General features: G+C 49.4%; 10 protein-coding genes; 6 read left to right on the top strand and 4 right to left on the bottom strand.

Annotated features, from left to right (window-relative positions):
- The first annotated feature begins 681 nt into the window (after positions 1 to 681).
- Positions 682 to 1,381, top strand: GSTUM_00000572001 (uncharacterized protein). XM_002837863.2 has 3 exons: positions 682 to 999; positions 1,065 to 1,132; positions 1,189 to 1,381. The coding sequence occupies exons 1-3, from the start codon at positions 759 to 761 to the stop codon at positions 1,234 to 1,236; spliced, it is 357 nt and encodes a 118-aa protein (XP_002837909.1). The 5' UTR covers positions 682 to 758; the 3' UTR covers positions 1,237 to 1,381.
- Positions 1,382 to 3,814: 2,433 nt separating this feature from the next.
- On the bottom strand, positions 3,815 to 5,152 carry GSTUM_00000571001 (uncharacterized protein; the record flags this gene model as incomplete). XM_002837862.2 has 2 exons in its annotated part: positions 3,815 to 5,030; positions 5,092 to 5,152. 2 exons carry the CDS (start codon positions 5,150 to 5,152, stop codon positions 3,883 to 3,885), a joined length of 1,209 nt encoding a protein of 402 aa, XP_002837908.1. The 3' UTR covers positions 3,815 to 3,882.
- Positions 5,153 to 5,430: 278 nt separating this feature from the next.
- On the bottom strand, positions 5,431 to 7,620 carry GSTUM_00000570001 (uncharacterized protein; the record flags this gene model as incomplete). XM_002837861.2 has 2 exons in its annotated part: positions 5,431 to 5,789; positions 5,843 to 7,620. 2 exons carry the CDS (start codon positions 7,618 to 7,620, stop codon positions 5,615 to 5,617), a joined length of 1,953 nt encoding a protein of 650 aa, XP_002837907.1. The 3' UTR covers positions 5,431 to 5,614.
- Positions 7,621 to 8,183: 563 nt separating this feature from the next.
- Positions 8,184 to 9,639, top strand: GSTUM_00000569001 (uncharacterized protein). XM_002837860.2 has 3 exons: positions 8,184 to 8,317; positions 8,435 to 8,672; positions 8,725 to 9,639. Exons 1-3 carry the CDS (start codon positions 8,287 to 8,289, stop codon positions 9,485 to 9,487), a joined length of 1,032 nt encoding a protein of 343 aa, XP_002837906.1. The 5' UTR covers positions 8,184 to 8,286; the 3' UTR covers positions 9,488 to 9,639.
- Positions 9,640 to 9,731: 92 nt separating this feature from the next.
- On the bottom strand, positions 9,732 to 9,860 carry GSTUM_00000568001 (uncharacterized protein; the record flags this gene model as incomplete). Its single annotated transcript, XM_002837859.1, has 1 exon — positions 9,732 to 9,860. One exon carries the CDS (start codon positions 9,858 to 9,860, stop codon positions 9,732 to 9,734), a length of 129 nt encoding a protein of 42 aa, XP_002837905.1.
- A 41-nt stretch (positions 9,861 to 9,901) lies between these two features.
- GSTUM_00000567001 (uncharacterized protein) lies at positions 9,902 to 11,019 on the top strand. XM_002837858.2 has 5 exons: positions 9,902 to 10,214; positions 10,290 to 10,382; positions 10,452 to 10,494; positions 10,564 to 10,682; positions 10,760 to 11,019. Exons 1-5 carry the CDS (start codon positions 10,003 to 10,005, stop codon positions 10,812 to 10,814), a joined length of 522 nt encoding a protein of 173 aa, XP_002837904.1. The 5' UTR covers positions 9,902 to 10,002; the 3' UTR covers positions 10,815 to 11,019.
- Positions 11,020 to 11,158: 139 nt separating this feature from the next.
- Positions 11,159 to 12,492, top strand: GSTUM_00000566001 (uncharacterized protein; the record flags this gene model as incomplete). XM_002837857.2 has 2 exons in its annotated part: positions 11,159 to 11,317; positions 11,389 to 12,492. Exon 2 carries the CDS (start codon positions 11,758 to 11,760, stop codon positions 12,490 to 12,492), a length of 735 nt encoding a protein of 244 aa, XP_002837903.1. The 5' UTR covers positions 11,159 to 11,317; positions 11,389 to 11,757.
- A 652-nt stretch (positions 12,493 to 13,144) lies between these two features.
- On the bottom strand, positions 13,145 to 14,476 carry GSTUM_00000565001 (uncharacterized protein). XM_002837856.2 has 1 exon: positions 13,145 to 14,476. Exon 1 carries the CDS (start codon positions 14,413 to 14,415, stop codon positions 13,252 to 13,254), a length of 1,164 nt encoding a protein of 387 aa, XP_002837902.1. The 5' UTR covers positions 14,416 to 14,476; the 3' UTR covers positions 13,145 to 13,251.
- A 449-nt stretch (positions 14,477 to 14,925) lies between these two features.
- On the top strand, positions 14,926 to 17,302 carry GSTUM_00000564001 (uncharacterized protein). XM_002837855.2 has 2 exons: positions 14,926 to 16,231; positions 16,297 to 17,302. The coding sequence occupies exons 1-2, from the start codon at positions 15,224 to 15,226 to the stop codon at positions 17,164 to 17,166; spliced, it is 1,878 nt and encodes a 625-aa protein (XP_002837901.1). The 5' UTR covers positions 14,926 to 15,223; the 3' UTR covers positions 17,167 to 17,302.
- Positions 17,303 to 18,504: 1,202 nt separating this feature from the next.
- GSTUM_00000563001 (uncharacterized protein) lies at positions 18,505 to 19,503 on the top strand (the record flags this gene model as incomplete). XM_002837854.2 has 1 exon in its annotated part: positions 18,505 to 19,503. One exon carries the CDS (start codon positions 18,505 to 18,507, stop codon positions 19,378 to 19,380), a length of 876 nt encoding a protein of 291 aa, XP_002837900.1. The 3' UTR covers positions 19,381 to 19,503.
- Positions 19,504 to 27,363: the final 7,860 nt, after the last annotated feature.

Genomic DNA, 27,363 nt, shown 5'->3' with positions numbered 1-27,363 from the left:
CTTTGTCTGGGCTTCGAGTCGGGTTTTTTTCTTGATGATTCCTTTGGCGCGTTGATAGATATTTATGAGGTTTCTACCGGTACGGGAGTTGGGGATCCTTGATTATCCAGGGGGGGGATCGTATCTGTATTCATGCAGAATGATTTCTGGTGATCGGATATACTACTTGTAGACTTGTAGTTCCCTGTACTGTACAGTAAGGGATTTTTTGTAGGAAATTGATAGACGTTAGAGCAGAATGGCGGCTTTTTGGTAGCCTAAGTATCCCATTCTCCATGAACTATCCTGTTTCTGTCGCAATTGCACAAATCCCCACATTGCTGCCTATGGTACTCGCACTAAGCACAGTGCTTCTAACAGCAGCGACCACGGTAGGGAGATACTTGTACGAGTAGATCTCTGCCAGCCATCTCGCGGGAACAATCTGAGACCTGGCAAAACACAAATTTAAAGGCCGGCTTGTTGTACGCCAAATACCAAGACCCCACTGTCACAATTGATACAAGCTTATCCCAATCAAGACCATATAATATTGTAATAAAGGAGCCCATTCTTCCAAAGCTCAAGCCCAAAGCACAACCAAGAACTCCCTTATAAGCCCAAGCACCCCCCCTTTCCCAAATCCTTTTCTCCTCCTCTCCCCCCCTCCATCCCACAACACACCACACTCGTTCATTAACCCACAAACACGCTCATTTTCAGACCAACTCGAACCTTCACTTCATCTCCAGAAAAATTGCCTAACAAAAAAAAAAAAAATGCAGTTCACTACTTTCACCCTCTTTACCTTCGCCGCCTTCGCCGCCGCTGGTACTATCCATGGACGTGGAAGTGCGGAAGACGCCGCTATCAGGGATTTTACGGAGAAGTGCAAAAGTCAAGGTCAGACCGTGATCTGCTGCAACAAGACTGACGGCGGCGCTTCCAAAGGCGAGTTGACCGGAAATATTGGCGGCGTCGAGGTCTGTTGCAATAAGGTTCCTTCTTATGTTTTGGCTGGTATGACATGCCGTCCCTTTCATTACCGGGAGTGAGATCAGGGCTAATAGGAGGGGGATTTATAGGAAACCAGGCCCAGACCCGGGCTCAGTGTGGTGGTGGGCTTGGTTGCTGTACCGATGATGCTATTCGGGTATGATAAGTTTAATTTTCACTTTATTTTAGGGTTTGGAGCTAATGACTTTACAGGCAGGAGTTGTCGATTCCAATTCTGGGTGTTCTGTTTTCGTTGTCTAGGCTAATTGCCAGTTCACCACTACGTACGCTTAGGATGCACGGTGCAGGAGTGGGCGTTAAAACAGAGGATGTGGAACCTTGGGGGGAATATTTGTTCTATATCAGTATTCTTAGTCCGGCATATTTAGTAATTCACCTCAGTTTCTCATCAAACCTAACATGTTGGACGAGCCATATCACCTAGTATGATACTTGGAATATTCATTTCTACGCGGAGTTACAGCCCGTGGTAAAAAAAAAAAAACGTGGAAATGAAACCTCAGAAACACGGTTACTCAATCGGCTCGAACCCGCCGAGCTATCCGGCAGTACAGTAGTCTACATCTCACTCTGCCCGCCCCCCACCGCTCACTCTTCGCATGATCTTCTGGAACTTCCGGAACCAATTATCCTAGCGGAAAATCTTCGGATCCGGATCACCGTTATTCGAAATGGCAGATATGCTCAATTGACTTAACCAATTTGCTCCAGCCAGGCGAAATAGAAGAAGGCTTAAGCACCACCCGTAAAGGTCGTATCCACCCAGAGCTGGTAGTGAGTGAGTGAGTGACTCGCCGGACGATCTTTTTAATTCGTGCCCGAATGAAGAGGGGGGGGGGGTTGCCTGTGCGTGCTGTACGAGGGTGTAAGGGTAAGTGATCAGAACGGATATGATTGGTGGATCTTGTGAAAGTCAGAAATCAAGTTTCAGTAACCCAAACCCAATCTTGGGAGTGAGGTCATCCAATATAAACAGGTTTGTAGTCAATACCGTGCAACCACCAAAACACCATTCAGAATATCCTTTGCATCTTACAATGCATTTAAAGGGAACGCGGAACGAGCACTTTCCTGGTGATTCAAAACGTCGAGAAACAACCCGAGATGAGTGACTTCGTATTATTACCCTTCGTGACGAAGCGAAAATGAAGTGGAAAGATATTGCAGCCCTTGTTAATATAAAGTTAAGTACTTGTCATGATATTTACACTCATTCGAAAGCCAATAACACACCAACAAACAAATATCGTACCGGCCGACCACCCATTTTTGATGAAGCAGAAAAAGAACGACTGCAACGCTTCATCACAACTGATAAGCAAACTCGTTGCCTACCATGGGAGGATATTTTGGAAGCACTTGGATATAGCTGCTCTGTTTACACACTTCATAATGTGTGTGCATCAATGGGATACCATAAGCGGTGTCCACGAAAAAAGTATATTCTTTTAATCTTACTTCAAATTGTTTTATTTCAGTATTTGTTTTTTTTTTATATTTAAATCTATAGAAATTAGAGCTAATTGTATAAATTAATTATAATATTAGATTTGGCGTTCGTGAAAAGAATAAACCTCTTCGCGTCCAATGGTGTCAGGAACAACTCCATTGGACATATGACGATTGGCTACGAACGGTATGGACAGATGAGTCTACCTTTACAACTGCGGGCTTTGGGTATCGGCCCTGGGTTTTACGTAGGCCAGATGAAGAGTTTTATGCCAATTGCGTCGATGAAACCTGGGAGTCAGGAAAGGAAGGCGTAATGGTTTGGGGTGGATTTTGTGGTGAAATGAAGACCATTTTACATACTATTCCTCCAAAAACCAAGGTTGACTCTAGGTATTATGTTACTCACATCCTTGATCCTATTCTTATCCCATTTTGGCATCAAACTTGTGAACGATATGGTTGGACACAGGTAATATTATATGAACACACATTTAAATAAGATTTTATTAATTACTAATAGTAACAAAATAGGTTGTCGAAGATGGTGCCCCAGGACATCAGAAGTTTTTGAAGCATTGGCGTCAAATCAACAATGTCGAGCAACTCGCGTGGCCTCCACAATCCCCGGATTTAAATCTCATCGAGGCACTATGGGGTGATTTGGAGACTGAGTTAGGAGAGACCTTTGGGAGAATCAAAGACATAGAGGTTTTAATTACAGCAGTGAAGGCTGTTTGGGATTCTATTAGGGTTGACCGGTTGGATGGCTTAATTTGTAGTATGCCAGAACGCCTTGAAGCTGTGATTGCAGCAGGTGGTATGGCTACATCATACTAGAATGGGAAGATCTTCTGCTTTCCGATCACTTTTTTCCTCACATTATATTTGAAACCTGATTGGCTGCTCTCTGGCCATCTGTGGCAACAGTTGGTCAAATTAGCGGTTTTCCGATCACTTTTCTCCACCCCCTCGTACAGGCGAAGCTTTCAACTCCATCTTGGACTTCTTCTCCTGCTCGGTTGTGCTTGTGCTCTTGAGTATTTGCGGGACGGGGATATGTTTCCCCCGGGTACGTGCGTTTGTAAGGGGGGTTGTGGAGTGTGTGGCTTGGACATGGCCGCAGAGTATTACTCGTGGGAGAGGGAGTTGCAAATTACTGATTATGGGGTAGGTGGTCACCAGGAACAATGTTCCACGGATCATGCTGATCCTGTGCTTTGGGGGCGGAAGGGTTTTGTGTGAGGTGAAGATCTTGCGGCGTGGGGGTATGGGAGGTGGTAATTCCTTCAAAGGGATAGATAGATCAAAGGTAGTGAAAAACTCAAATGGGATTAACTATGATAACTACGGATTTTGCGTCAAAAGTGAAAAGTGGACTGGCATTCTACCAGCAATTCACTGTATTATCGTTTCCCCACACATTTCACCCCTCTATCAGAGCTTGCTCCTGCCTCCCTCCAACAGCAGCTCCTCCAGAGGAACTCTCCCCGCGTCACCACCGCCCCTACTCCCATCACCAAGCCCCCCAACATGTTCCTTCCACCCCCATTTCTTCCCAAACCTTCCCTTCCCTACAAGCACATCCACAATCTCACCCCCCAGCACTGGCAAAAACTTGAACGCATGCCCACTTCCCCCACTAGCAATGAACAGCCCCTCATATTCCGGATGCCAGGTCACCAAAAAGTCGCCATCAGGGGTGTCAGTATACCAACACACCCTAGTCTTCTCGAACGGTCTCTCGGAGAACTCGGGCACTAGCTGTTTGACCGCATCCCTCAGCGCACCTTCACCCTCCTGTGGAATGGCCTTTGGGAATACCGGCGTGGGGGAAGCGTATCCCTGTGCGTGCCGGGCGAACTTTAGGGTTGGGGGCGAGGTGCTTGGGGAGTGGATTATTAATGTTCCTGTCGTGAGGTTTAGGAGTACGGGCAGACTTGCGTAGCGGATCGCTTCTTCTCTGGATAAGGTTAGATAGGCTATGACTTGCCCCGACGGGACCGCCCGGCCATGTAATGGAACGAGGCCGGGTGTCCATGCACCGGCAGCGAGAATAGTAAGTCCCGCGGTGACCTCTTTCCCGTCGAGAAGTTTGACGCCGAGGACCCTACGCCCTGAGTAGAGGAGTCCCGACACCTCCGCTATTAAAAACCGGACGTTCTCCCGGGATTCAACTTCCGAGTGTAACATCCGCATTGCGGTTTCTGCGTCGACCCAGCCGCTGTTCCAATTCACGTACCCGGACTTTCCGCTACATCCTCCTGCCATAAGACCAGCAATATCTTTCTCGGTAGGGAGATATTCTACCCCGACCTCTGATTTCACATTGCCGTAGGAGTCATTGAGATACTTGTTCTCTCCATCAGCAGTGACGACTAATCCTGTTTTGTGGAATGCTAGATGCCCGGCCCAATGCCTGAGGGCTTCCCGGCCTAGGATTGAGTAGGCCGGATCTGCATAATCTGCGCGGACGATACGAGAGGAATCTATTGAGGCACTGTAGGGGCATGGGAAAGCATGTTTGTCTATGACAGTAACTATGGTGGAGGGGTATCGGTCTGAGAGTGTGCGGGCGGTGGACACTAGGGGGGCTCAAAGTTTAGCTATGGGAATGAGTTAATGAGGGACTAGTATGGGGCTTACAGCCAAAGACTCCGCAACCCACTATGATAATTGACAACGGAGGGGTGAAAGTGGGAGCCATTGTTGATAATTACTATAGGAACTTTTGGCGGAAAGAAGGAATTGGGTAGAGGAGAAAGGGTGATATAGGGTGCAGGGTGAGTTGGCGTTGCTATAAGTATTTGTGCAGCCACTGGGACCGCACTACCGGTACTCCATATGCAGTAATTCTATATTCCGGAGCTACATACTCGAGCACTCGGGCGGCCTATCTCTCATCGATGAAGCATGACACTCTATGCTAACCTGAGTCTAGTGCTGGTATTCTGGGTGTCATATTACATTGAATATCTTACTGGTAAACTAAAAAAACTATCAATTAGCCACCAACCACCTAGAAGCGTGACCCTAGGTATAAGACAAAGAAGATAACATGAACTCCACTCAAACAAGAACCAATTTGACAAAATCAACATTACACCCTCGCGGCTCATACCATCATGGCAATTATTAAAGGAAACACGGCAGCATATAAAACTATGGCCTAACTATCCAGAAGTTTGTTGTTACCCGCCAACTCTTCCTCCACAAGATTTTCGTAGTTTTCCAGGCTTTCTTGAATGTGCACCTTAAACTTGATGACTTCATGAAGCATCTTATCAACCTCTCCGTGAAACTTTTCCCGGAGGGCATGGCAAGCATGTTCCAGTTGATCGCGCCTGCAACCTGTTAGGCTGGTTTTTACTTAAATAGTGGGAATTAGGAAACTTACTCAATGGTAACGCTCTGCATACGTTGCTCCAAAGCCAAGACGCCATTAGACATGTTTAATCTCATGCTTGCGAGCTCTTTCTCAAGCTTTTCAATTTCCGCATTTGATGCATTTCCCTCCGCTGCCGTAGTCTCCTTGAGCTCCTGGTATTCATCAACTGCGGTGCGGACTTTAGCATGCAGAGTGTCAACCTCATCCCGCTTATCTGCCAATGTCTCGACTATGCGATCTATCAACTCTTGAGTCTTGATAGCTTCGTCCTGGGCCTCGTGGATTCGTGCTCCAATTTCTTGCCGGAGTCTATTGAGAGCTGGTTTAATATCATGTCGTAGATCACGATTAAGAAGCTGAGCTGGCTGATATCCAACCTCGTCCGCGAGTAGCTTGTTTTCGGGAGTCTGGGCTGGGAGAATAAGGAGCTCAAAGTCCTTTCCCTCGGCATTTCGAGATGACGAGGGTATAATGCCGATTTGATACGCCAGCGAGTTGTACCTCGATACCGAGCGTTCGAGAGCTTCGAGTTTTGATGAAGCCTCGGATTCGCGCTCCGCCAGTTGGATCCTAGCTTCAGTGATTTTGGAGGAGATAAGAGAAAGGGACTTGGAGAGCTTTTCACGGTCGTTGTTCATGCGGTCTATATCCGCTGGTGTCAGGCCTTGTTTGTCGACAGCTTCTTGGAGACTTTGCTTTTCGGCTGTCAACTCTGCAAGTTCTCGTTCAACGACCTCAATCTCTTCCTTGAGCTTTTGATTGGATGCGGTAACCTTCGGGATGCGGAGTTCTAGGCGCTCAACGTAGTTGACGAATTTTTGTTTATCACCTTCGAGAAGAATTCGGGTATCCTCCAACTTCTTGAGGGGATCGGCAGATTCGTCCATTCCTTCAAGTTGTTTTTTGAGCTGCTCGTTCTCTGATTCAAGCATTTCTAACTCCTCCTTGTATCCCGATTGTCGGTCTTCAAAAGAGGCAGCCATCTCCTCCAAGAATTCATCGTGGTCATCGTTCTCCACAAGCCATGCTGAGTAACAGCGGGTAAGGTACCTGAAAATGATCTTTTCCGCTGCAATGTCCACGCCTTCTGCCGCAGCTGCGTCATCGAATTCCCCTGATTGAAAGCGTTCCATAGTGACCGCCAACTCCATCATCCAGTGTAGGATTCCCAAGAATTGCGGCCACGAATTCATGGACCCAACTGCTGCTAGTTGCGATTTGGTGATTGTACTAGCGTAGGGGTATCGGAGGGTTTTTAAGATGGGTAAGACTTCATTTTCAATCGCTTTCTGAAAATTGTAGTTTGGGTCAAGTCTTTTGTACAGCCACTGGAACACCATCGAGAAATCCTTCTGGGTAGGACTCTTAAGGGAATTGGGACCGAGCGTATGCTTCATCTCTAACTCGAACCCATTGTTGACGACGTACTCAAATACTTTGCTAGCAATTTCCTGTCGATATGCAGAGTCTTTGAGTGGCCTCGGATCTCTCTGAACAGTTGCGGATGCAGCACTACTGAAGAAACTGTTCATTTGGCTGAAGGCCGCCACACCCATGGAAGAGCGACGCATAACGCTACTGCGACGCTGGGACGGGGGAGGCTGGCTAGAGGGAGCATAGGATTTGCGCGCGGAGTATCTCGAAGGATCTCGCTTTGCAGTCGACACAACGTCTGGCTGGTTGTAGGCGGGACGAGCAGCCAGTGACATGCGGGAGTTTGATGGCCTAGAGTTGGAGTTTGATCGCTTCAATGCCGAAGCAGGTTGAGGGATACCAGAATTATACATGCTTGAGCCTGGTACTCCGCTGATAGTCTGAAGGATGGATCGTTAGACGATTCTTTGTTAATCCCGGCGGGGAAGGAATACTTCTCTAGGGCGCTTGAAAGCACTGAAAAGGTTTGGATCCTGCGACATCGCAACTAGGGGGAATGAGAATCTTATATGTGACTAGAAGTGGTATGAATCCGGTGCTAGAAGGAAATTTGTGCTATGGTATGCTAGTTTTTTGCTTAGTGTGTGTATGATAACAGTTGCGATGGAGGGGGAACAGATGAAGGTCAAAAAGTCGTGCATCAAAACAAACAACTGAGCCTCGGGGTGTCCAAATAGCAACCATTACAAATATGAACAGAATACTCTCGGTCTAGTGTTAATCATATCCTGCATATTCAACATAGCAAATTTTATTATGTGTAGATAGAATCTATGTATTATAGTGTTCACGTATCGCACGCGACCAGGTGTTTCTTCCTCGGTCAAGATGCGTGTGGGCCGAAGGGGGTAATTCTGAGGATTACAGCGTTCCACTCACTCAGTGTTTCTCTCTTGCTCTCCATCCCTCTTCTCTTCTAGCTTTCAACTCAATCTCAACATCCTCCTCTCCCTTTATCAAATCCATCCTCACTTTTCCCTTGAAGTTTCAGAAAGGAATTATATGTCACGTCTCTAAACATGCGGGAAGATCTCATAAGTTCCGCTGTGAGTTCTATCATGTGAATTTGTTTTTTTAACTCGCGTTTTCTAACTTTACTCCAGGTCACTTGTATGATATCCAATCCTTCTCGGTATCCACCGAAAATTTACTAACTTCTATCCGCAGTTCTTTCTGACCCTGCCGTTGCTGCCGCGCCTCTCGAAAAACGGATAGCTTTTTTACAGTCGAAGAACTTGACCAAGGACGAAGTCGATGCAGCTCTATTACGGGCTGGAGGGACCCCCGGCCCGGTATCTACCAGTCTAGTGCCATCAGGCACTTATCCTCCGGTTGCGTCACCACCAGCGCCTGGATACAATACCGGTTACTATGCTCCTCAACAATACCAGCATATTGCAGCAGGGTATGTTCCTTTGGTGCGTATGGATCCAAATGGGTAACTAACTCCACTCAAGACCTAGAGATCGTGATTGGCGTGATTGGTTCATCATGGCAACCGTCACAACCACTATTGGATTTGGGCTATACCACCTGGCGAAGCGATATGTAGCACCGATGATCTCGCCACCCACGCCACCCCAACTAGAGACGGATAAGGCCCTCATTGATGCTAAGTTCGCAGAAGCCTTTGACCTGTTAGACAGCTTGAAGAACGATACAGCAGCGCTCAAGACTGCCGAGGAAGAACGTAAGAATCGCGTGGATGCGGCCCTCGCTGAGGTGGAAAATGTCATTCAGGGACTGAAGGAGGCCGGAAAGCGGCGTGAGGACGAGTCGAAGCGTGTTGGAGATGAGGTTCGTGGTTTGAGGGATTTGATTCCGAAAGCGCTAGAGGGGCAGAAAGAATTACAAAAGAAATCTCTCGAAGATTTACAGACCGAGTTAAAGAGTTTGAAACAATTGGTCATGAACAGGACCGGTGCTGCTAGGCCGAGCTTCTTGCCTAATGGACCAACTGGCACACCACCACTAGATCCGGGGAGTGCGACGGGAGGAGCTGGCCAGACTCTAGGTAGTGCTGTAACGCAACAGGTTTTGGGCACAGGAGGAAATGCTCTTGGGGGTCTGCAGAGGAAGGAAGGCAGTGCGCTGCCCTTCGGTGCCCGGTCCGCGATCCCCGCATGGCAGATGGCGGCCGCGGCAAAGCCATCTCCTGCCGTACCGGCTGTGGGAGCTAGCAGCAGCACAGGGGAGGGTGCCGAAGCCAGCTCAAGTTGATTTCTCTTAAGCTAATTACTTCCTTTTAATCTCATTTGTGCTGTTCTGCCTGTTTGTCGCTTGGGTGTTTGATTACCGTATAGGGAGGACGAAATGGGGCATGTGTAGCATATTATATACCATTAGGCAGAAGTTGATAATACCATAACCGGAGCTCTTTTCGCCATCATTATTCATACATAGGGAACGTCTGGTCCATCGCAGGTATTCCCGGACGTTAGTGGGCCTATCATAGTGCTTAATCTCAGCCGGGTAACATACTAAGACAAGTTGACCCAGCAAGGTTCAGCCTCCAAGGTTCAACTAAGATTTTGTAACACTCTGTCACCGGTAGGCTGTAGCAGCCAGCAACCAAGAAAGTTCTCATAATCATACGGGAAAGTACCACCGCTAAACCACGCGTACACCTATCACGCCTTCCCTTCCCCACGATCCCCCTACCACCAACCCTCCCCCCTCCCTCTCACTCACCACCAATAACTATCAATAAGACAACAGCGAAAACAAAAATACCAATGGATTTCGCCCCCTACCAATCCGAGTCTCCGGAGGTCTCAAGAAACTTCACCCGGCCGACTTCCCCACCTGTACGGTCCTCATATTCACCCCTCCCCACGCCCCAAGTCCCCCCGCCTGTACTGCCAACCCACTCTTCGCCGTCGGGATGGGGTAGCGGTGGGCTAGGTCGGGAGACGATAAATCAGTTTGAGACGAGTTTGCCCATACGGTTTGTTTATCACCTTCCCCGGAGGAGATGTCTGGGGAGGAGCACCGGTAGCACCGTAGGCTGATGGGGATTTAGGTTGGACTGGGAAGCCGTTATGGCATACGTGCTATTGCCGCCTGCTGGTGGTGTGTTGTTGTTGATTTTGGAGCATAAGAGTGATTATGTTAGGTACTTTTACCCCACTCCCTTGTCTTGCTTTCTCGAAGTATGGGGGGCGGGCGCTGATTGAGGGTTTAGGTTTCATGCGTGGCAGAGTTCGCTTTTGTTTGCCTTCCTGGTGGTAAGTTTCCTTATTGGGGATGGGTGAGTGGATGGAGCGGAGTGCAGTAGTTGCTAATAGTGAAGATAGATCCTACATCTTATCTTTTCGTTCTCGGCGTTCTTGTCGTACTCGCTGCTAGTGGCGGATTTAGGCTTGGTTGGGTATTTGGGGTTCCATGCCTATGTTGATGCGGATACTCTTGATAGGTATGCTCGGGGTTGTCCCTTGCTTTGCGGTTAACCTGGGGAGGTCTGCTGACTATTTCTGGGGTATGATATGATAGATGCGAAGTGCCCTTCTTTGGCCCCTTGGCCAGCTCGATTTTGGATGATGAGTAAGTGTTGCAAGGGGTTTTCGGCGGTTAATGGTTATTTCCTTTATGATAAGGTCCAAATTTCTCAGTTTCGTGAGCAAGCAGCTATTTGTAAGATATAGAAGTGTATCGACAAGGTTTTGCAGTGGGCCTAGGAGAGGCTTAATAATGATTTTCTGGGCAATATACTGCATAGTACCGGTTATATAATATATCCTTTTGACATTCAACTCGTGGAAGATGAATTTCTACGTGGGATCGAAGCTTATCCATGGTTGCATAGCGAAGGTCTGTGGCCACGTGCGGCCAAGGCATGTGGGAAATGTATAGGGGGGTGTCCCTTACCTGTGAACCTCACACGACGTCAATGAACTCGCAACAAACACAATGCAATGCGTTCTCTCCATCCTCACTTCCCCTTCAACAACATCGCCGCCACCAGTATCTACACTCTCTCTTAATACCGAATACTCGGCTACAACGCTGACACCCTAAACAGTAATCCCCTAATAGCTAATTAATGAAATGGTTCTTCGCCCAGTACTCGTACCTCCCCTCCAACCAAACTTTATCAAAAAGCTAATAGGAGCTCACAACAGTCTAACAGCTTCCTCCTCCTCCTCCTCCCCCTCCGCTTCCTCCGCTTCCTCCGCTCGCGGCCCGCACAACGCGCCTACCTAACCACTCTTCTCCTAAGCATCTCAACCCTGATCCTCTTTTTCCTAGCCGTAATCTCCTACACCCTTTTCTACATCCACCACATTCCACACATTGGTGTTCAAAAACCCCTGCACCTACAATTCCCCATCTCCCCATCCACCCCACCCCACTCCTCCACCCACCAACACCATCACCATCCAACCGGCGCAATCCAGTTCAGCGGTGAAATCATCCCACGACAGGAATACTCCGTCGCCCTCCTCTTACACCTCCCGCCCTCCCCCGAGAACCAGAATGCTGGGAACTTTATGGCTGAAATAACGATTTACTCTACTCCTCTCTCCCCCTCCTCTTCAGCTTCCATGCCGGGAATGGTGATAGCGACCGGTCGTCGGGGAGGGTTAATGCCCTGGCGCAGCCCCATCGCTCGCACAGCGCACACGTTACTTCGACTTCCGTTACTGCTCTTTCTACCAAATGCGAAGGAGGAGGAAGCCATCCGTGTGGTACTGCTTGAGAACGTAGTCTTCGGTGAGCTCGCCCGACATGCAGTGGTCAGTCTAGAGAGCCGCTCGAGACTGGACGTGTACGAGGCCAAGGTCGAGTTCCGTGCGAAGTTGGCTGGAATAAGGTGGATCATGTGGCGGTGGAAGGTCCTCAGCTTTTTCCTAGGGAGCGGGTTATTCTTTGCTGTGGAGGTTTTGGCGATGGGGGTGGTCTGGTGGGCGGTTTATAGATGGTTCACTAGCTCGGGAAAATTGGCTGCGTCTGGCGGGGGAAGGTATCTCGAAGGTGAGGACGATACCGTAGAAGAAGAGGAAGACGATGGAGTAGACGGAGTAGATGATCTAGGCTTTGCCACACCAGAGAGTCTGGAAGCGGATGACGAAGAAGATGACGATGAAGTCCTATTAAAGAGCGACGTGGGCGATTCCGGAATCGGGGGGTTGTCGGAGAGTCTAGGGACTACCGCCAGGGAGAAGTCCGCAGGTGGTGCAAGCGGCAGTGGTGGCAGCAGGAGGCGGAGGACTAGGCTGGGGTAATGATGGGCGAAGGTGGTAATTGAACTAACACCGGAGCAAAAGGGCGGGATAGTTATAATAAAGGCTCACGGGAGTTTTTAAGCTGGTTGTTTGAGCCTTCAAGATTAATCACGATTTTTTCCCTTCCGCTGCTTTTCTTGGACGTAATCCACTATTGGAAATAGCGGCTTCTCACGATCCCCCTAGTCGACTTCCTAGTGCATATTCAGTGGGTGCCGAGATGAGGCCTCCGCTACTGGTAGTTATCCTTGACTAAGGATCTAGTCTTCTTAGCATGAGATGGATCATTGGCAGTGGATGGGAGGTTCTGATTAGTCCCTTGCGTCCGCTAGAATAGAGAATTATGTGCTGTCTTCTATCTTTGCTCCCCCATATCCTTTTCACATTCGTTGGTGGGGGTTGTGGCTTCTCAAGCTCCTACTAGCCGACCCCACAAGCACATTCGGTACCGAGATGAGGTTTTCACTAGCACACTTGACTAAGGGCTTAGCCTTCTTGGCATCGGATGGGTCATCGGGAGTGAGTGCTGAACCCACGCAATATAAATTTATTAGAGTCATGGTTCTCGTATTCTGCCATCCTACTAAATTACACCCAATGTCCTTCGACACCCAAACCCTGGAAATTTTCGAGTGATGGACTGTGAGCAAGACAGGGGGAAAGCGTATGATAATACTATCAAGACAAACTTTTAGAAGATAGAGTCCACAGCGCCGCCAACATTCTATCCAAATAAACATAAGGAAAAGAAGCCCCAGACTACACTTCACTCCCCTCCCCCTCCCCCCTCTCAATCTCCTCCATAATCCCCCTCCACCTCCTGGCAAACTCCCACACGGCCTCCTCCCCCTGCACACCGGCCTCAACCACCTCCCTAGGCAACTTGCTGGAAGAGTAGGTTGCAGTGCCAAACCCCCACGCCTTTGGGTCCCCGCTCTCCACGAGCTTAACCTCCACCACTTCCTCATCCTCCTCGCCCACCTCCTGCGTGCGAAGCCGTAATATATCCCTCCAAGAAAACAACCCCGAATCCGTCCTCGGGGCAAAGGGGTTAATATCCACTAACCATACCCTCCTCCTTCCCCCTCCGCCCTCTCGCGCGGTCGGCTCCACATAGCAATCAAACACGAAATCCTCATCCGGAAAGCCCGCCAAAGACTCGTCAAAAAACCCCACAACCAGCCCCCGAATCTCACCCTTCAGTTCTCCCAGGAAAGCGTAGTGATTGAAGTCGCGCTGCGAAATGCCCACGACCCGTCTGCCAGCGACGAAGACGCGGAATTCGAGGGCGGGGTTCATGTTGAAGTATTTTCGCAGGACGAGATGGTACCGGATCGAGGAGGCGGGGGTCGGGTCGGATGAGTCCGTGTCGTCAAACGGGTGCTCGAGGTCGTGGGTTACGAAGTCGGAGGATTTCAGCAACAGGTAGATATCGCCCGGTGTTCGGCATTCGAGGGTGCGAGTTGCGCTCATAAAGAGAGCGTCCTTCGGGGAGGACCAGTTGAGTTTCGGGGTCACGGCGCCGCCAAGGGCTGCTATCGTTTGCTTGATTTGTGAGTGGAGTTGGGGGAATCTCTGTGTGGGGTTTCTCGCTCTGTCTTCCCCCTCGTCCTCCTCATCCTCAGCTTCACCGGGGGGGAAGTTGCTGGGCGCATTTATTTCCTCGTCGCCCGAACCAGCAGTAGTAGTAGCGGGCGGGGTGACGTCCTCGTCGTCCGGGAGGATGATACCATCTTCGCGCAAATAGGCGAGGAACTCCGGTGTTAGCGGAATTGTGCGCGCTTTCGGAGTTATCGACTTGTAACGTGTGTGCCATGAGGCGAAGGCGCAGTTCAGTATGTGGGACTTTTGCACGGGGGGGAAGATCTCGTGGAGGGCTTGTGGAGGGGCCAAGGTGTGGAAGTCTGGGTCTTGGTGAACCATTGTTGGTGGGAGCAGTTGTAGATGAAGATGCGTTCTTGATGGCGGGGTTGTTTACCAGCGGGGTAGAGGTTGAGCACAGTACCACGGTAATGTCCAGTATCATACGTAGAGTAAGTTATGGGTGGAAGTGTTGCTCTTTAAATCCACTCAATGGCCATCGTCCGCTCACCCACTGACTCACTCAATGCCATCCCAATGAATGAGTCAACCTATCATCACCCAGAAGTGGAGGGAAAGTTGGGAGAATCTGGTGAAAGGCTACCGTATTTTGATCAGTTATCTGTGCGAGTTATCATATCTAATCTAACGGCCTCCTCCTCCCCCGTCATCCAACTCATTGCCCGAGCCTAACCGAGGAAGACAGAATAAGTTATAGCCATTGTAATTATTTCATGTCATGAGTTGCTCAGAGCGAAGCAAATAGACTACTTCATACTGGTACCATACTGGTACTCGAGCAGACCATAAGAGAGAGAGAGTACGGTAGGTGTGAAATCCCCATCGCGTTCCCATCCCTCCGATTGGCAACGGTAAGTGGTTGGTGAATTGGGGGAAAGAAAAAAAGAAAGGAAAAAATCGGAACAAATTTGTAATGGGGAAACCCGATGCACAAAAAAGCCCTCCTCCACTTTCGTCTTAGGAAAGTTTAACTAGACAAACAGGATCTTCCCCCCCTTCACTCACCTTCTTAAAGGACGGGCACATCAACTCGCCATCACTCGGGGTACTACTTTGCAACGACTATCATAAAGGGCTTGAGGGAGAGGGAGAGGGAGCGAGTTGAAGCGGAATAATAATTGCCACAACAATGGCTGCTACCCGTCGAGCACCATTGGTACTTTTCCGCCGGATTAATTCCCCGGCATTTCTATCCAACAGTAGCAGGTACTCGTCGCTGCGCCTCCCCCTGCAGAGACCCACACCGACAACAACAACATTCAAAACCAGCAAAAGCCACCAATACCTCCGCCCCTTCTCCTCCACCTCACGACTCCAGAACGAATCCCTCCTGCATGCAGAGCGGGAATCTGACCAAGTCGACGTGGTGATAGTCGGAGGCGGCCCCGCCGGCCTCTCCGCCGCAATCCGGCTGAAGCAGCTGGCGAATGCCTCCAACAATGCCGACTTCCGCGTCCTGCTACTGGAGAAGGCCGGCGATATGGGAGCGCACATCCTCTCCGGCGCTGTGGTCGAGCCGTCAGCACTCAACGAGCTCCTGCCGGACTGGAATTCCCCGGACAATCCCGCCAGGTTTGAGGGTGTCACCGCCGTCACGAGTGACCGGATGAGGTTCCTGACGAAGAAGCGGGCCATACCAATACCCGGACCGCCACAGATGAAGAATCATGGGAATTTCATCGTGTCGTTGAACGAGATGGTCAAGTGGCTGGCTGAGCGTGCGGAGGAGGTTGGCGTGGAAGTTTATCCGGGATTCGCCGCGTCGGAGGTGTTGTATGGGCCTGACGGTGGGGTCATGGGCGTTGCGACGAATGATCTAGGTGTTGGGAGGGATGGGAAGCCGAAGGCTTCGTTCGAGCGTGGAATGGAGTTTCATGCTAGGTGCACGTTGTTTGCGGAGGGGTGCCATGGAAGCTTGACGAAAAACGTCATCAAGAAATTCGATCTGCGTCGGGACTCGCAGCCACAGACCTACGGGCTTGGATTAAAAGAGGTTTGGGAAATCAAGCCGGAGAACTTCGTCAAAGGCCAGGTCAGCCATACCATCGGATGGCCGCTGCCAAATAATACATATGGTGGCTCCTGGATGTACCATTTTGGCGAGAATAAAGTTAGTCTAGGGTTGGTTGTTGGTCTCGTAAGTTTCCCCTTCAACTAAACCCCAGATCTCGATCATTTCCGCGCTTACAAAGTTGTGAGTAGGACTATCCGAACCCTTACCTCTCCCCCTACTCCGAATTCCAACGCATGAAGCACCACCCCTTCTTCTCCTCCGTCCTCGCCGATGGCAAATGCATTTCGTACGGCGCCCGGGCACTAAACGAAGGCGGCTTCCAATCCATCCCGAAAGTATCCTTCCCGGGTGGAGCATTGATCGGGGATACCGCGGGCTTCCTCAACGTGCCAAAGATCAAAGGAACCCACACATCCATGAAGTCTGGAATGCTGGCCGCGGACGCAACCTACACCGCACTGACGGAGAAAACCTCTGGCACGGTGATGCTATACGCATACGAAGACGCCCTACGCACGAGCACGATCTGGAAAGAACTAAAGCAAGTCCGAAACATGCGCCCGAGCTTCCACAACCCGTTGGGCCTCATAGGCGGAGTCCTATATTCCGGCCTCGAAGCCTACATACTGAAGGGTCACGTCCCATGGACACTCAAACACCCCACCCCCGACCACGCCGCTACCCTACCCGCCTCTCACCCCTCCGTGCGGAAAATTTCGTATCCAAAGCCCGACGGCGTCCTCTCGTTCGATATCCTGACCAGCGTCTCTCGCACCGGCACCAATCATGAAGAGGACCAACCCGTGCACCTCCGCGTCAAGGATTGGCAAGCCCACGCGCGTAGGGAGTTTCCGAGGTTTGATGGATTGGAAAGTAGGTTCTGTCCTGCCGGCGTTTACGAGTATGTTGAGGAGGATGGGGGTGGGTTGGGTGTCAGGTTTCAGATTAATGCGCAGAATTGCATTCATTGCAAGACTTGTGATATTAAGGCGCCCAGTCAGGATATTGAGTGGTCGACGCCGCAGGGGGGAGAGGGGCCAAAGTATTATTTGACATAGTAGGGTGAGGTGGCGATGGGTGATGGTGTTTTCTCTCTCTCCTTTTCACCTACTACACGCGCAGGGAGGAGGATTGTAATATAATTTAAGCTTTGGCCGGCGTGAACACATATCATACCATACCATATGATCTATGCTAATGGGAAAGCCCGCTTCTCACAGGTACACCTTTCGCAATCCGCGCCCCACTGTTAGAGGAACAAAACCACACTCACCATAACTTCCCCCAGTATGATACGATGCCATCCTTACCCCCACACATCTCCAGAAAGTAAAAGGGCAAACAACAAACCCACACCACATCACATACAGCGCAATACAAGCATAATTATGATAGTCACTACGTACCTTAAGAATCGATCCCCGGGCTTTAATTCAATCCCCAGCACATTAAGTATATACATACCCGCACTTCACCAACCAACCCACCCACCTCACCCCACAAAACACAAAAAAAAAACCCACAACAGTACCGCAGAGCAGGGGCCGTATCCCACACTATGAGACCAAGCCATACCGCCACCTGACCTGGATCCCTCCCTCAAATCCAGATAGATACCCGCTTGGCACTAGTTTGGTTCGTGGGAGGGCTGAACGGAGGGCCAGCAGGCCGGGGTCTATGTAATGGTGAGGAGGAGGGGGGGTGGCCGAAGGACACTTTAACCACGGGGAGCATTCCCCCACGCCCTTTTCGGTGTGATACGTAGTTTGAGATAATGTATGTACGTAGTGGATTATTATTGGCGCTGGGAAGTAATAATAGGGGGTCGAGATACTGTTCTGGAGCACTGACCGACTGACCGACCCAACTGATGGTGGTTCCCACGGGGTGGTAAAGCTAATATGCCCTCCCCCTCGTCTACTCACCCATCCTTCTCAGTCTGTTCTGACCTCCCCTCGGCGGTCATTCCAGTACTGTATCACATACCCCAGGACGAACTTTGCATGGGATGTGTAAAGTACTCACTCGAGTGATACACGGTGAAACAATGTTTCCCTTTGTTTAGTTTTTTTTGATGGGGGTTTTCACGGTATGATACGGTAATGATCATTCCCGATTCTTTCCTTTCTTTCCAGAACGCAGCCCTGGCCGAAATGGGTAACTGGAGTGTATATCCATACCACACGTTGGTTATCGGGAAACCGCTGTCGCTGAGGGGAGAGGTGCAACGGAAAATGTTGCCAAGAATTGCAATCAACTTTAACCATTACGGGTAAAGCTGTCGTAGTGGGGTTACGATGAGCTAACCGCAACAATTGTTTTTTTCCACCTACGAATTATCAAAGCTCCAAGACATCAACCTATCAAACGAAAGAAATTAATTTGATCCTCACGACATGCCACAACCACCACAGTTCCCCCGCCCCCGACGGGGAGCACCACCACCACCACCACCCCTCCTGCACATCCAAGCACCAGCGCGGCGACCCCCGACCCGCTCCAAAACCCCCCTAGTTCTAGCGGCAGGAGTAGCAGCATACGGCCTATCCCTCTACGCAGCATACCTATACACAACCCTCAAGGACCTCCCGCCCGCGCCCTCGAGCCCACACCTGCAGCCCAACAACGCGAAAGTCTACAATGCCCTCGCGAGCGAGTACGACACGAGCATCTGGTTCTCCGAGCTGACCATGGGCCTCCCACTCCTCCGCCGCGCCCTGGCGCGTCGGGCCCACGGGCACGTGCTGGAAGCGAGTGTGGGCACGGGGCGGAACGCAGCGTACTATGACATGGGCAAGTGCGCCAGCGTCACGATCGTGGACTCCAGTCGGGAGATGCTAGCGGTCGCGCAGGCCGCATTCGCGGCTCGGCGTTCGGGGGCGACGACGACGCGGGTGCGGTGCGTGCACATGGATGCCGCCGCACCCTTGCCGCCGCCACCGGCGTCCGTCGAGGGAAAGTACGATGTGGTCATACAGAGCATGGGGATATGCTCGCACCAGGATCCCGTCGCCCTGCTGCGCAATCTGGCCCGCTGCGTCAAGAGCGGCGGTGAGGGAGGTAGGATCATCCTGCTGGAGCACGGGAGGAGCAGGTTCGACTGGGTCAATGGCGTGCTGGATAGGTTGGCGTGGGGACATGCTAGGCGTTGGGGGTGCTGGTGGAATAGGGATGTTGGCGAGTTGGTGGAGAGGAGCGGACTCAGGGTGCTGGAGGTCAAGAGGTATCATTTCGGGACTACATGGTGGATAGTGGCTGTTCCCCCGGATTAGGGTGGTGGAGAGAACAGGAGTTGGTGGTCGAGTATACCCTCACACACACACACACACATACCCGGTGGCGCTCCGTTGTCTCTCTCGCCTTTGACGATAATAAAATCCGAGTGACATACCATACCTGTACAAGTACTCGTAACGAGATAATATCATATCCTCCCAAAGATATCACCATCGACCAATCACGTGATACCCCCACCCATGATTTTTTAAAAAAAAACCCATCGCACAAAGCACGAGCACGGGTAACGCTCCGTATCACCGCATCGTTTCACTCATGAAGTCTACCAACCCCTGACAACAAGGAATCCGTTCCCTTAACTTATCATAAAGTTATAATACAACCTGTAAAAAAGTTTTACAGTTTACCATACAGGTATCATACATGGTATCACGCATGAGTCAAGTTATTCATTACCATACCGGTACCCCTCCCCCATTCTTCATCCATCATCCATTCCGTCCGTCACAACGCTATTTATTTACGGTACCTTTCCCCGCCTCATCCGGGAGGGCAAACCGTTTCGGATGTGCTTTTATTTATTCGATTCGAAGGGGGTGGGTTACACACCGAATGATACTGTATTTCAAATTTTTTCGAGAAAGTAAATATTTGTAAACTTGAGGCATTCACGCCGGATAATTTAGTTACTGTACAGTACAGTACGGTAAGTGCGGATTTGAACGCCCGTACTGGTGGTACTGTACTTGTATCGGTTGTCTTGTTCACTATGAATGTCCGGTTCCTTGCAGACGGCAAGAATGGTCCACCTTGTACTGTACTGTGTGGTAAGTTAAGTTTACAAGTACTTGTATAGTACGAGCGCCATCTTTGGCTCCCCAAAGATTTGGGTACTGTACTGCAAACGGTAAGAATCACTTTGGACTTGACGCTGAATTTGCAGGAATGGAAGCCAAAAGCGTTGCGAGTATAATAATATTATTATATTATATAACCCGAACTCGTAAATCGAGGCATTGGAAAGGCGGAGAAATGAAGTGGGTTCCCCTTCTTTCCAGAACGCCATATTTATCACTTACGACGAGTAAAGTATGAACTATCACCATGTACTGTACTATATATACATGTATGCTTGTGTAATAAACTACCGTAAGTTCTTAATATTGTTGTGCGCAGAGGAGCGGGAACCTCTCTCTCTTTTTATATATATATATATATCTCCAACCGTGAATTCTTTTCTTTTCGAAGGGTTTTTTTGCCCCTGTCGAGATATATTTACCGTACAAGTACGTCACCGGTACGGCACGGTATTCGGGACGGTCGGGTCATGTCGGTACCATAAGTAGAAAAATTCGTGATGACAAAAAGATCCCCCTATGATACCTTTTATTTTTCTGGTAATGGTGGGTACATCATAATATGTAAATTTGGAATTTGGAATTTCATGCGGAGAAACTGGTAACTTATCATACTGTACATGTGATACTTTGAGTTGGTGGTCCTTCGCTCCCGTGGAGTATGACACTCTCGTGCAGTACTCGAGCAGGCTACAGTTGCTTGTGGCGTAGCTCTTCACTTGGGTGCTCGGGAGGGTCGTTTGAACCCCGGTTTGTTTGTTCCATTCGGAGGTGTTGTTTGGGGTTTGTCTGTTTGTTTGTTTGTCCGTTACCGGTATTCCCCGTTATCTAACGTGGATCGCGGAGTTCGATCGAACTGTGAATGTGAGAGAGAAAATACCGATAATATAATAATAGTCTAACTCGAGGATGATTTTTTTTTTTTTTTTTTCCACCTTCCGACGTGGGGGGTTTGGTCTATACAATAATAGGCTCTGATATCCCTTTGCACGTTTTCGAGTTAGACTACTTTGAAAAAACCCCTATTGCAGTGCTAGTATTGTAGGGTATGATACTATGAACAGCGCCGGCAACGAATGGGTCGTGTATCATAAAAAGAACAGTCGGTGAAAATATCGTGGCAGATTTTCTCCGAGGAAACTACTTGCTCGTCCTTCTCCGCCAAAATTTCTGGCCTTTCCTATCTATCCTTAAGACAGATTTCAACGACCTTCTGGAATCTCCGTCCCACTTTTTCACTTTTCTTTTCAGAGTGCTCGAGTATGGCGCCGGCACACCCCTCGCCTGTACTCGTACTTGTACTCGTACGGTGGATATTCGTCGCCTTTTAGTTTCCTGAAATGTTCGATGTTAGGAATGATTTTCAAGCGTACTTGTACAGTACTCGTATCATACTTGTATCATACTGTAGCTTGGCAATCGTGTGGATGTTTTTCCCTGGGCACAGGTCAAGTCATGCCAAGAGCCACCCAGTTCATGCTGCCTCTGGTGAAGGGTCTCAGATTAGCCCTAGGTGGTAAATTGGGCTAAAAGGCTACAAGCACTGTATCATATTATTGTAACGAAATCTGGCCACAGATCGAGGGAAAAGGTGTGTGAGGTCGGGGAACAGGAGGAAGGGATCATGCTTGCTTACTTTCTACAAGTTCCGTTAGAAATTGGAATAGTTGGACCCCGCGCGAGACAAGTAGGGACGTTAGAGTTGCCTCTCCTGGTAAGGCTCGTTTGTCCCCCTCCCCCCTCTCATCCCTCTTTGTCTTGTCTCAACAGCTGAAAGCGCTCTGTTTGCCCCCCCTCCATCCAAAGAGGGGAATTCTGGACGTCCGAGCGTGAGGTCCAACTATTCCAGTTTCCAGGGTGACTTGGCCCTCGTACTCGTACTGTAGTAGTATTATGATAACCTGTCATACCTTGGTTAGACATCACGGCGGGAACATGCGCCGGTAACTCGGGTTGATGGACCCTCCTCCCCTCTCTCCTGGATGCCCACTATTGTACGGTACGGTGCCGGTACCGTACTTGAATAACTGACCTCATCGGGGGCACTCGAGAGAAGACTTGTTTGGGATTGTTTGTTGTGAATGTGGATGCCAATGCGCCCCCCTTCATTTTACTCTTTTGGGGAGGGGACGGGGCGTGGCAGCCGTTCCTATCTGTGATGCATGATAATACGGTATTATTTACCGAACGGTATCTATTTATCTGTTATTATGCCCGGTGGCTGTCCGTCTGCCGGTATGTGCTCGAGAGGGGGAATGATAACCTGTGTGTAATTAATTCGAGTTAATAATATCCCCATATTTTTCTTACACTAACTTGACCCGTCCACTCCGACCCCCTCGCAGCAGTGCTTGCAAATATCATACTCGAGTACGGTACGGTACTCGTACTATACATTGTACACTATGGTACAGTACTCGAGCACTAGGACATAGAGCCGGTACTGTAATCGAGTACCGGTACTACCGTAAAAACTCGTTAAATCCGGCATCTGGAATCGGGCTTGGCTATGGTGCAAACAAGGTGTGCATAATCATGCCAAGAGATTGAGTGATCATCCATGATGCTGAAAAGACATTTGTTGAATGTCAATCCACAATCAACACAACTATTAGTTTACAAATTCTATAACTTTATCTCCCTCTATCCCAACATCTACCCTGTCATCAAGTGAGTCTAAATCTTCTTGCCAGTTGCCAATTTCCAGATTTTCAAATCCCTTGATATCCAACTCATGATCCAAACTACCTGTCATGAACGTGGCTTAGCAAGGAAAGGGTTTTCATGTGACACATGGTTATGAGTCACAGGTATGTTATTGTTTCACGCATGTGACCTATTCGGGTTATATGATTAATTATGAGTGGGATTTGTGATGCTTTCGCACATGGCTCAAGTATGAGTCATGGGATATGCAACTGACGAGTGTGCCTTACGGGTAAGCCTCACACATATGATTTATGTTTCGCACATGACCTCATTACGCTGTCATGGGTTTTGTGCATATGACTCCGTCGAGTCATATGACTTGTTTAATGCGTTATGATTGGTTTATGAGTTTTGCACATGACCTCGCTATGAGGTCATGGATTTTGAGCATGTGACCACTTTGGTCATATGACTAGTTTGTTATGATTTAGTTTCGCACATGTGACCACTTTAGGTCACATGACTAAAGGCGGGAAGAACACTATATAAGGAGGCTGATACGGCAGAGGAGGATAGGTTCTTCACGCTTTGTTCTAAGTACTTTTCCTCGTCCTTGCCGTCGCTTCGCCCCGAGCGTTTCTTTTGCCATCATGATGGGCCTTGATGCCTTAGATTCTGGGGGAAATATCTGAGTTCGCTCAGTAGTTCCTGGGGTCTTTGGTGTTGAGGTCTGTTAGGCGTTGCGTGACGGATAACTTGTTTGCGTCTCGTTTCGTTGGACTGGTTATCTCACGATACTAGCACTTCGAGCACTCATCACGGTCGCTTCCGAGCCCCTTTCGGTAAAATGTCTACGGCTTCCTGTCTATAGTCTACTCGCAGGTTTCACGTTCGATTGGGGGGATTGAACATTGTGTTTGGGGTGATCACCCGTGTCGTTCTTTGGGCCAGCTCATGTCTTTTGTTGGGTTTTAACAGAGTCCTTAGTTTACGCGATACAAAACGCCCTTGGGTTAGACTGATGACCTTCCCAAGTATCAACTTGTCGTACCGGCCGCATCATTTCCTCAAGGGAGGGGGCCTCGCCGGCCCCTCCCTGCCTCGTTACTTTATGTTTCTACGGTCGGAATCCTACGATATTGTTTATCACCGTTCCCTTGGAAATTTTGTCCTTGCGGCATATACGGTGGTTCAGTCAGGTGTCACCTCCTAGCTACGGTAGGGATGGCTTTGACCCTGAAAAACCTTACCCTCTGGAGTGGTTTTTCTTTACCGCCTGGGGTGGTGTGGGACGATTGGCTGCCAGGCACTCGCGTTGTCTGTGCGTCTGGGTGGTTCGGTTGTGGTCTGTGGTGGGCAGCTTCACCCATTGCAAGTGGGGCCTACCTTCTGTTTGTCTGCTTCTGTTCGTTCGCCCTTCCCCTTCTTGTCGTGTCGGTTGGGGATGCCTCTTGCCCGTTGTTTGGTCCGTGCCTGTTGCCGGACCTGTGGGGCTGGCTTTGGCTGGCTCTGCTTACTCTTTCCCGACTCGGTTGGATTTCGGTTCGGCTGGATTGGATGGTGTGGCTGGTGCCGGCGCCTTCGGGTGTTGGTGCTGCCTCCTTTGTGGCTCCCGGCTGTGGCTGGTGGGCTCCCCTCGGCTATATGGTGCTGGGGGTTGGGGCTCTGTTCGTGTGGCCAAGATCAATGGCTACCTGGCGGGACTGGGTATAAGCTGTCCTATGGCCGTCGGATGGTTAATCTGTCTGTGGGGCTGAGGGGGCTGGATGGGCTCTGTGGCGTCTGGTGTGTGGGGCTTGGGAGGGGCTGATTGGGGGGGGAGAGGCACCCGCGAGTACCGGTCGGGCATGCGTCAGGTTGGGCGATGTCTAATTAAGTGTTTCCGGCCCGGTTTGGGCTGCTGGGCGAAGTTGCTGAGTGCTGTAAAGCTCCCCGGCGGACCGCTGGACTGATGGCCACCTGTGCGGATAGTGGGTTGCGACCACCAGGTTGGACTTGTTTGGGTTCTGCGTGCTGGGTGTTGTGGAAGTTTGTTTGGTTTCTTTGGTTTGGCAATGGGCATGGCTGGCAGGGGCAAGGCACCACGGGTGGGAGATAGGCCCCACTGACTTTTTCGGTCTGTCACCACCTCTATGTATTTCTTTTGTTTGTGAAGTTTTGTTTTTGGGGGACAGGCAGCGGGTACAGGTCCTCCTCACCAGTACGCTCTTTGGAGGTACTTGGCAAAGTGGGTTCATAGGGTCGACGGCCTGGCATGCGGATGCGAGAGGCGGACATGTTGGTCACCTCCTCTCTGCCATTGTGTCGCCTGTAGTTTATGTTTTGGTTTGTTGTTGGTTTTCTACTGTGGTGGAGGTGTTGCGGGACGGTATTTAGACCGGGTGGTAGTGGTTTTGATTTTGTTGGACGAGGAACCTGGTTGGGTCGGTCTCTTGCTCGGCTTCGGCTACGCTTGGTGCTGGTTGGCTTCATACCAGAGGGGCTACGGACTTGGACTGGGGAGGGCGCTGGGTTGTTTGATGGTCTTGCAATTAGTTTCCATGTGGGCATGACTCGGGGATGGCAGGTGCGGGACCGTAGACTTAGTTAGCCTAGGATTAGTGGTATGCCGGTTAGCGGTATCCCTGTGCCGGCGGGGGCTCGTCATATGCCAATGTTGGCGGTACGAGTTTAAATAAAATTAGATTGAATTCTAAGTACTTTTCCTACTTATTACTTTAACGAATATAAAACACCTTTACGATCTTTATCTTTATTGCAACGTTATCGTTACGCTAAGAAAGGCGCCTTACGAAGAGGAGTTAGAGAAACCTTACGATAGGCGTTCCCGGTAGAAGACAAGGGTCTTGTACTATCGGTAATGTAGGCAGAGGCCTAGAGCTATCGTAAGACAAAAGAAGAAGAAGATAGGAAGAGAAGTATCGTTCCCCGTCGCTAAGCACTAACTATCTAAAGAGGGATCATTAAACTACCATCAACCGGAAGTGACAAGCCTACTTTGCGAAAAGAACTAACAATTAGGCTTGCCTTCTCAGCATGAAACTGAGCATAAGCATCTCCAATACAGTGAGTTGTCATAACTCTTCGGTCCCCAACAGTCGATTTTTCGAAATCGGCTGCTGATTCGCACTTGAGAATCTTTCGATCTGTGTAGTCACGCATTAAATCTTTAAACGGCTTGTTGATTGAGATGTCTAGGGGTTGTGTTAGGAATACCAGAACCCAATACCTAGGAACCACCCTAAGTAGGGAAATCCCACTTGGAATCGGAATCTCTGGTCTCCAACACCCCCCTCCGGCTCCCTTATGGAGCCCGCGCGTCATCACATATATCAATCTCAGTTGTGTCCTGTGACTACATTACCACTGAATTGAAGGTGTTAGAATAATACCGTATACGTTGCCGCCGTCCATCCAACCGGATCCTGTTCGCAAGATATCTGAGAGGGGACCTTCGGCTAGGCCTGAGAAGTGGAATGGAGTAATTCTGTCAACTACTCAGAGACCTACTTGGCTTCAAAGACATGACACCTTTGGCATGGGCCGTAAGTAACGGGACGTTTCGCACAATGAGATAGTATCAAATAGTAAAGGATCTCTACTAGAGACCGATACAATTGCATATACCAGAAGAGTCTAGAACTCCAAAAGACACTACCAAAGAAGCCAACGAACTTCACAGAGTGTTGTAACTGGGTTTCGGAACACGTTGTAGTCATGGGGTGATTCTCAAATACTATAATGGTTACTGAAACCTACTACCCAGAGAGCAACCAAAGGTTGCCGACTGAGGGATTAATTACCAGTCTAGTGGAGTAGCTTCCTGCAAGTGAACAGGAAGTCATCCAAAGAAAATCTATCAGTTGGGTATGGAGTTACAAAGGGTTGGAATCAAATGACCTACGATGGTTGTAATGATGACCACCTTTGTAGATATAGCCGTGAATAAGACTGATCATTTTATCAATGGTGAAGACAATTGGAGCCAACTCAGTTCAACTTAAGAACTAGGCTATAAGTTTAAAGACTCTGCTAATCGGGATATTACTATTGGGGACAGTACGTTTCCTAAGAAGAAATATCGTAATTACAGAAAAGGGTGTGATGGTTTTCAGGGTCTACAGTTATTCGCACCAGGGAGGAAAACTCGACGTTGCGAATTACGATTGAAGAAGTACATAGTTGTATGATAAATAGATGTAGTCCGCGAACACTCAGACGCGGAATATAAATATCGAGTCGCCTCCCAAGCTTTAGACATCATCAAGCAACGGAGAAGAGACCTTAACAATATAATATTGTTTTTACGATTCTATCCTACTTTACATACTTTACTTCGCTCCTAGTAGTCATAAACGAAACGAGCCAAGTCCGAGCCTTCCTAGACAATCTCCATCTACAAAAACGAATCTCGATTGGCCTAGACAATCTTGAAGTCTACCAAGTTGTCTCCGCCTAACAGGTTGCACCAGGCTAGTACATCCGGCAGGAATTAGAGAAGGGGTAATGTTG

The sequence above is a fragment of the Tuber melanosporum genome (genome assembly GCF_000151645.1).
Source record: "Tuber melanosporum whole genome shotgun sequence assembly, scaffold_201, strain Mel28".
NCBI classification, from domain to species: domain Eukaryota; kingdom Fungi; phylum Ascomycota; class Pezizomycetes; order Pezizales; family Tuberaceae; genus Tuber; species Tuber melanosporum.
Note: the sequence above shows the minus strand (reverse complement) of the source record. Positions and strands in the feature narration are given on the sequence as shown.

What these genes read in the sequence shown, in the direction of transcription:
- GSTUM_00000572001 (XM_002837863.2), top strand. Translation starts at nt 759, where the DNA reads ATGCAGTTCACTACTTTCACCCTCTTTACCTTCGCCGCCTTCGCCGCC. An exon ending in TCCTTCTTATGTTTTGGCTG is followed by an intron (nt 1,000 to 1,064) that starts GTATGACATGCC and finishes GGGGATTTATAG; the next exon opens with GAAACCAGGCCCAGACCCGG. An exon ending in GTACCGATGATGCTATTCGG is followed by an intron (nt 1,133 to 1,188) that starts GTATGATAAGTT and finishes ATGACTTTACAG; the next exon opens with GCAGGAGTTGTCGATTCCAA.
- GSTUM_00000569001 (XM_002837860.2), top strand. Translation starts at nt 8,287, where the DNA reads ATGCGGGAAGATCTCATAAGTTCCGCTGTGA. An exon ending in TCTCATAAGTTCCGCTGTGA is followed by an intron (nt 8,318 to 8,434) that starts GTTCTATCATGT and finishes TTCTATCCGCAG; the next exon opens with TTCTTTCTGACCCTGCCGTT. An exon ending in TACCAGCATATTGCAGCAGG is followed by an intron (nt 8,673 to 8,724) that starts GTATGTTCCTTT and finishes ACTCCACTCAAG; the next exon opens with ACCTAGAGATCGTGATTGGC.
- GSTUM_00000567001 (XM_002837858.2), top strand. Translation starts at nt 10,003, where the DNA reads ATGGATTTCGCCCCCTACCAATCCGAGTCTCCGGAGGTCTCAAGAAAC. An exon ending in TTTTGTTTGCCTTCCTGGTG is followed by an intron (nt 10,495 to 10,563) that starts GTAAGTTTCCTT and finishes TAGTGAAGATAG; the next exon opens with ATCCTACATCTTATCTTTTC. An exon ending in GATGCGGATACTCTTGATAG is followed by an intron (nt 10,683 to 10,759) that starts GTATGCTCGGGG and finishes ATGATATGATAG; the next exon opens with ATGCGAAGTGCCCTTCTTTG.
- GSTUM_00000565001 (XM_002837856.2), bottom strand. Translation starts at nt 14,415, where the DNA reads ATGGTTCACCAAGACCCAGACTTCCACACCTTGGCCCCTCCACAAGCC.
- GSTUM_00000564001 (XM_002837855.2), top strand. Translation starts at nt 15,224, where the DNA reads ATGGCTGCTACCCGTCGAGCACCATTGGTACTTTTCCGCCGGATTAAT. An exon ending in TAGGGTTGGTTGTTGGTCTC is followed by an intron (nt 16,232 to 16,296) that starts GTAAGTTTCCCC and finishes AGTTGTGAGTAG; the next exon opens with GACTATCCGAACCCTTACCT.